At 52.4% G+C, this 6,907-nt stretch overlaps 4 protein-coding genes across 4 annotated transcripts; 1 reads left to right on the top strand and 3 right to left on the bottom strand.

Moving 5' to 3' along the window:
- Positions 1–398: 398 nt before the first annotated feature.
- Positions 399–2,356, top strand: GNI_018430 (hypothetical protein; the record flags this gene model as incomplete). The annotated part of the gene is made up of 2 exons (XM_011135905.1): positions 399–553; positions 820–2,356. 2 exons carry the CDS (start codon positions 399–401, stop codon positions 2,354–2,356), a joined length of 1,692 nt encoding a protein of 563 aa, XP_011134207.1.
- Positions 2,357–2,576: 220 nt separating this feature from the next.
- On the bottom strand, positions 2,577–4,415 carry GNI_018440 (hypothetical protein; the record flags this gene model as incomplete). Its single annotated transcript, XM_011135906.1, has 1 exon — positions 2,577–4,415. The coding sequence occupies one exon, from the start codon at positions 4,413–4,415 to the stop codon at positions 2,577–2,579; it is 1,839 nt and encodes a 612-aa protein (XP_011134208.1).
- Positions 4,416–4,687: 272 nt separating this feature from the next.
- GNI_018450 (hypothetical protein) lies at positions 4,688–5,113 on the bottom strand (the record flags this gene model as incomplete). The annotated part of the gene is made up of 1 exon (XM_011135907.1): positions 4,688–5,113. One exon carries the CDS (start codon positions 5,111–5,113, stop codon positions 4,688–4,690), a length of 426 nt encoding a protein of 141 aa, XP_011134209.1.
- Positions 5,114–6,264: 1,151 nt separating this feature from the next.
- Positions 6,265–6,849, bottom strand: GNI_018460 (hypothetical protein; the record flags this gene model as incomplete). The annotated part of the gene is made up of 1 exon (XM_011135908.1): positions 6,265–6,849. The coding sequence occupies one exon, from the start codon at positions 6,847–6,849 to the stop codon at positions 6,265–6,267; it is 585 nt and encodes a 194-aa protein (XP_011134210.1).
- Positions 6,850–6,907: the final 58 nt, after the last annotated feature.

Consider the following 6,907-nt stretch of genomic DNA (forward strand, 5'->3'; position numbering starts at 1 on the left):
CCTAATGAGGGAACTCCTGATGGAACTCCTCCTGCTGCCGTCGTGGGCGGCTCGGGAAGGTCGAACTCCTGTGGCAAAGCCCCGTCTTCCGGCAAGGCCCCCTCTTCCTCGGCCAACGCGCCTTCCTCGACCACGGCACCTTCCTCTTCTTCCGCAACCTGGGCGGGCGGTGGCAATGATAAAGGCAGGGAAAGAGACGGTTTGTGAACAAAGTTTGTCATGTACGTTTTCTAGCGAGCTGTACCAAGTGAAAAGCGTTTACCCGACTTAGCTAATAAATTAACCGCCCACGAAAATTCCAGCACACGCGTGTGTTGGCTCGCAACAAATCAGCGGCAAATCCTCTCGGGGTAAACCTCTCGGGACAAACCCTGGGCAAAGGGTTACATGAATTTTTAATGGATGTCTTGCCACCAGCCGTCCTGAACTTAAGAAGGCAATCCTCGGAAGCTCTGGGTTTGCTCAAGAACTCATTCAAATACGACCCGAACCCGAAAGTTGCCCTTGCGCAAATAGGCGACTGGTTTGCAAGTAGCACATTCGACGGAATAACGTAAGAACCCAAACGGTAAAATAGCATGAACGACAGCGTAGACTGAACGACAGCATAGCCTGGACTCCAGAAGTCGAGCTAGCCGAAGCTTGGCGGAACTTAGCGTAGCACGACCGAATTAAATACAGCGTTATAGCTGGGGATGATGATTTGCAGCCTGAATCTCGAAAGCCGGAATCTCGAAAGCCGGAATCTCGCTCGGCTTGTGCTTGCAACACAAGGCAGCTGCCGCGCGGAACACAAGCAGCCACGAACATTTGTTGTAGGTATGGCGTTCCTCGGGCGAAGGTCGTTGAAGCCGGAGACAAAGAGAAGGTTGTCATGGGCCGCACGGCGGCCAACGGCGGTGTGTTGGTTATTTCGCCGGGTAGAGAAGTTGTGGCATCGGAGACGAAGAAGCCGGTCCGAGAGGCGAGGCGGGAGGAGGTGCGTCGTCAGTCCCTTGGAGGAGAGCCGTCTTTGCAGGGGTCACTGCCGTATGAGAGTCCACGCAGCCCTGTGCAGGACTTTGGTCCGGGTCCCGGTCGGCGTAGCATTGTGCAGGATGAACATGTGGTTAAGCGAAAGAGCTTCACGGTGAATGTAGACCGTAGTCGACGGTGTTCTGCACAGCAGCGGGCGCCGGAAGGGACCACTGGGTGTTTGTTGCAGCTCGTGAGCCGGCGATTGCAGAACTTGCAGCCCTCCGAGGTGCTGGATGTGGACGTGTCTGCCGAGATGCTAGTTATCCGCAACAAGCGGCAGAGTTCCTCCCGTTCTATACCCTTGCTGAAGAACGAGCCTGGGGCGAAGCTGACAGCCGTTTCCAGCATTTGGACCGACGAGTTACAGCGGTATTGTATAGCCATCGTCACCACCTCCTCCGCAGACGGGGCATGCGCGGACAGGGATTGCGGGGGAGACCGAAGGGGGGAGGAACAGACGCTGTGGGTCATAGATGTAGCCCGAGCGCTGCTGCTGGGTCGCTGGGTGCGCCCGATGTTTCGGCATTACTGCACCCGAGTATCCTATGCCTCTGAAGGAGCAGTGGCACTCTTGGCTGCGGACCATTCCAGTCTTGAAATCGTCCTGCTGCCGGAGACCGAGACCACAACGCGGATGCGACTCTTGGCGCTGGCGAAGCTGACTTTGCCCATCTCGAGCCTGGACACCTTTACGGTCTCTTACCGCGCACCGGCTGCCCTCGCCGTGTGCGTCATCAACGAAGGCAGTGCAGCCACCATGGTCGGCGAGATTCAGGCAAATCCGGAAATTACGGGAACTCTGGAAAGCGCGCGAGTGTCTTGGTACAGTGGACCGCTTCCCTACTTGGATGTGAGGGACGCTGGCGGCCTCAACACAGAGCAGCTTCGCGCCATACTCACCGTCGCCATCGGCTTCGACGACCAGAACATGTACTGCCACGTACTCACGTCCTGGTTCCAGCAAAGCACGCCCACCGAAAAATTGGACCTGCTCCAGAACGACCTACTTGAGTCACTCAAAGCCCAACAACAACAGGGCAACATGGCCGATGCTCCAGCCATACACAGACACATTCCGGGTCGATGGCGAGTTGACCTGATTGGGATGACATGGCCGTCTGTCCTCTTCGATGTTGTTTACGACGACCGTCATGCCGCACAGCCCCTGGTCAAGAAAATCTTTACGCTCTCCACAAGAGGCGACGCTGACGTCGCCACCGAGCGCGAACTTGCGGAGGCGTGCGACGCCTATTCAGCACACCAGGCGGCCGACCAACTTGGCGACGCGATTGTTATGGCAGCCCTTGAACTGCACGCGCACGTGACAAAAAATCAGTAACTCTTTGTCAACAGAAGCGACCCTCCCCTCCCCTACCCCCTCGCAACGACAGCACTTTTCTATCTCATTGTTCTCTTTGCTCACTGCTTCTTTTCCAGCTTGGCCACTAAGGTATCTACCTTTCCAATCACGCTGATATTTGAACCCTTCATATTCTTCAGCGCCCTGAAGTGCAGTGATTACGTGAAGAGTTTGTACTTGGGGAGTACGTACATAGGGGCTATGCACGTAGGGAAGTGTGTTGTGTGTGCTCGTACTTGTGAATAAACTTGACTTCGTCTTTTGCGATGTTGAAGTTGTGCACACTGTTGAGTCGATCCACGACAGTCATGAGATCGACGCTGATGGTCGTAGTGTCTTGTATTGGCTTCTGCTGTCGGGCGGATGAGAGTTTGACGAGGTATGCATAGTCAATCCATCGCAAGTTTACCGCCTCGCAATTTAATTCATCGATGTAGCAATCTCGTGCAGCTTGTTCTGGATAGAGCATCAGATTGACCAGGGTCATGTCTTGGTGCAGGTAGCCCCTATCCCAGAATGTTTTGGCCGATTGAAGGACGTCGATCAGGAGTTTCCTGAACCCAGTTAAAGATTTATGTTTGTCTTTAAGGAGTTCCTGGGTGACAACATCGAACAGTTCGCGAGCGTTGAAGCCTTCGAGTGCTTCTTCAAAGCTTAGGGGATAGTTACGGAGGCTTTTTGGTGGCTTGTAGTGATGCACAATTAAGTCCTCAAGTCCTGGGAAGCACTTCCTGTGTTTGGCAATGTCAGCGCGCACCATCGAGTTGTAGCACGTTTTGGCATACCTCGGATTGGCAATAGGCACCTTCATTACCAGCCGAGTGCCCGCGGGCACTTTTTCGTTGGTGCAGTAGTCCACAAATGCGCTCGGGTGCCGGTCCTTTTCATCATCACCTTCAACGCCACTGTGGTTAGTAATGTTTCCGAACACAATCAAATTGTGTCCTCCATACACGTAGGAGTAGTCACTATAATCAACCTGTAGCACCGGGTCTAACAGCTCGCGGTATGATTGCAGTACCCTCCAATAATACGAAGCACTAAATTCGGATGGCACTGTAAATTCATGACGGATCATGCTTTGATCCCAATCTAATCTTGGCGTAAAACCCGTTACCTTCTCTATCAAATCGGTAGACTCATACCCGTTCCGTCTCCAAGGATCATTCTTAAGTATATCTTCTGGAAAACTTATGGCGCTAGGGTCCCTTAATATCCCTTGTGAGATTTGGTACCAGTCAATCAATTCCCTCATATTGATCTCCCGACCTGAGTAGGTACCTAACGTGTATTTGTTGAATGCCCGGAACAACTTCATTTTACGGATAGTCGGGATCTTGTGTGGCTCAAGGTTGAATGATACTGTGTGTAGCAAAAATAACTCCGCGAATAAATCCGCTTCCTGAATAACGCTCCGACTGTCAATGTGGTGGTAGCGTAATGTCTTGTCCGGTATTGATGAACGTTCAAATGATATCCGATGCATCTGTGCCTCCTCTTTTATTTCTCTGATATTTTTTTCCAACACGTTCCGACATGCGTCTCTCGATCGAACAGCGTGATGAGTAAACCGTAACTTTATATCCATATGCTCCGCAAAAGGCTTCAATCGACCCACCCTCACGGCGGACTTCGCCCCATCTTCTTCTTCAGACAGCCGTCGTCCACGACCCATCGAATCAGGCAACGGATCTTCCCCGACCGGAACACCATCTTCCCGTTGCGCCTCGTCTGGCTCGCCTGCTTGTAGATCATCCGGAATTACTACAAACTCCTGCGGGTTCATTACAATCACGCTATCCCACGTCAAAGTGCAATGTCGCCAACCCTCATTGTACATCTTCACAACATTCGTCACGGTTGCAGATATTCCTTCCATGAACAAATCCAAAAACGGTCGTACGTCCTCTTCATACTCCTCATTGCTCTTCAGTGCAGCCTTACGACAAAACTTTGCAGGAACACTTGTATCGTCTTTATCTCTCTTTTCGTCGATGTCTGTCATTAATGTCTGAAAGTCATACCCTGTAACAGCCATAATACTTTCACCAATTAATCGGGACAAGGGCCAGCCACCATTCATCCGTAAAATGTCACTGCAGAAGAAAAGGTACTGTTCAATTTATTCAGGTATGTGTCCATCCACCAACACACGCATCTGTGAACAACACACGCATCTGTGAACGACACACGCATCTGTGAACGACACACGCATCTGTGAACAACACACGCATCTGTGAACGACACACGCATCTGTGAACGACACACGCATCTATGAAACGTCAGGATGTGGTCAGTTGGAGTGTTCGTTTACTCTTCGATAAACAACAGGTATGGACCATGTTTTTGAGGCATCGCGGTTGTAGGGGCCATCATGGCAGGCCGGTCTGCGCTGTCGTCTGTTTTTCGGAATGTATTTGCGACAATTACAGGTCTACCATCCTCTGTGTTCGCTTCGGCGGCCCATAGCAGCCGGTAATCGTCCTGGTAGCGAGCACGGCCCATGTACCATATGTGGTGCTCATTATCCAGGTGAGTCAAGGCTTCCCATGGACCCTCCGAGTTCACACCTCGCACAGTCGTAAGCTGTTCGTGAAATACTGAGAACGGATCACTTGGATGTAAGTTAATCACTTCGCAGAAAGGGCGAGTTTCGAATAGGTGGCCGATGAGCGGACGAGTTCGCAGGATCGACCCACCACAGAGTCCAAGCAGCAACAATCCTCGCCTGCCCATCATCACCGTTTCCGAAAAAAGAAATCTTACAAAGAACGCACCGAGGGTACGAGCTCTGTTGTCATGTTGCATAGGTCGCAGGCATCAGGCAAATCTACCAGCATATCGCAAGCATCAGGCATATCGTGTGTAACGAGGATTTGTTTGCCCGTTGAGTACCTGCCTGTTCGACACCGGTCTGAGACTGGTTTTGTCTCAGACAACATGAGCACACACCACACGTCCTTAAATCCTACAACGAAACATCTGCTCTGGCATGCCTCTAAATTCAGCAGAGCATTTCTCAGAGGAAGTACTCCAAAAAAGGAGGATGTCATTTTTGCCACGTTGAGAAGAGCGACAGTTCCGAGTCCCAGTTACGGCCAGTGAGATTTGCCTGCTCGAATTAAAACGACAACTGCCTGTCAATGAAGGGCGGATCTCCCGGAGGCGGAATTCTGCAGCTGCGTCAGACGACATGCCAACGGACCGAATCGTCACTCTGCCTGTCGTCAGTAGACGACCACGCCCGCCAGTGTGCAGACTACCTCCGCCGCTAGTGTGCAGACTACCTCCGTCGCTAGTGTGCAGTGAGTGGACTATCACGCCCGCTGCTCAGCCGATGACAACGCCCGCTGGCCGGCTGACGACAGCCACGTCTCGAAGACACAGCCCACACAATGACTACCGTGGCTAAGCGAACTACCACTGGTGAGCAGAATACTTCCTTGGGGAGCAGACTACCTACTCTCGCAGGTGGGCCTGCCACGGCCACCATTCTACGAACCCAGCCTCAGACCCAGCCCACAGAGACTACGACCCCCTCACTTGGGAGTCACGCGAACCCAACCCAAATTGGCCGATTTCGTTTTCCACAAATGTTTCTTGACAGCCGACAACACATCCTTCCGGGCCAACCATTCTCACCACATCACCACACCCACCCGCTGCCTTCCCGCCAGAGCCGTCGGGGCATGCGACCGGGTCGCCTTCGGTAGAGTTATATATTATTTTTTTGTGGTGTGTACAACCTGGCGCCCCGTCCAGCCCTCACCGTCAATGAACCGCGCGCGTACGAGAACCAGCTGAAACAGACCGTGAACCGAAAACAGTCAAAAGCACAATTCAGCTTTCTCCATACTTTTCTAAAATTAAAAAAAAAGACTAACTATCTATTTTTCATAATCGATGCTGAGCTTCTTCGGCCTGTTGTTTACCTTCACAACAAGGGCCGGCACACAGGCACATTCATTCTGCCCGTCACACTCGCATTCTGACGGAGGAGTTGTAGTAGGAGCCGGGGTCGTGGTAGCAGGAGCCGGGGTCGTTGTAGCAGGAGCCGGGGTCGTTGTAGTAGGAGCCGGGGTCGTTGTAGTAGGCGCCGGGGTCGTGGTAGTAGGCGCCGGGGTCGTGGTAGTAGGAGCCGGGGTCGTGGTAGTAGGAGCCGGGGTCGTGGTAGTAGGAGCCGGGGTCGTGGTAGTAGGAGCCGGGGTCGTCTCAGTAGAACCAGCAGTGGTAACAGGAGCAGGCGTAGTAGTGCCGAAGCAAATATAGTTCGACACCTCTGATACCGCTTGCAGAATAACTTCCACGATATTGCTAGAGTCGCTTGAAATGAATTGCAGGAAGGACGTAGGCTGACCCAAGTACTGCTCATTGAAGAGCTTCCATTTCTCTACAGCAGCAGCTTCGGTCTGTGGCACGAGGAACACAACCTGTGCATCGTTCGCTTTTATGACTGCAGCCGCCTGTTCCATGGTAGGGTAGTCGTATATGCGACACTGATCCGAAATACTGATACTATGGAAGCTATCA

This window comes from Gregarina niphandrodes (assembly GCF_000223845.1).
Source record: "Gregarina niphandrodes unplaced genomic scaffold scaffold00003, whole genome shotgun sequence".
Lineage (NCBI taxonomy): Eukaryota > Apicomplexa > Conoidasida > Eugregarinorida > Gregarinidae > Gregarina > Gregarina niphandrodes.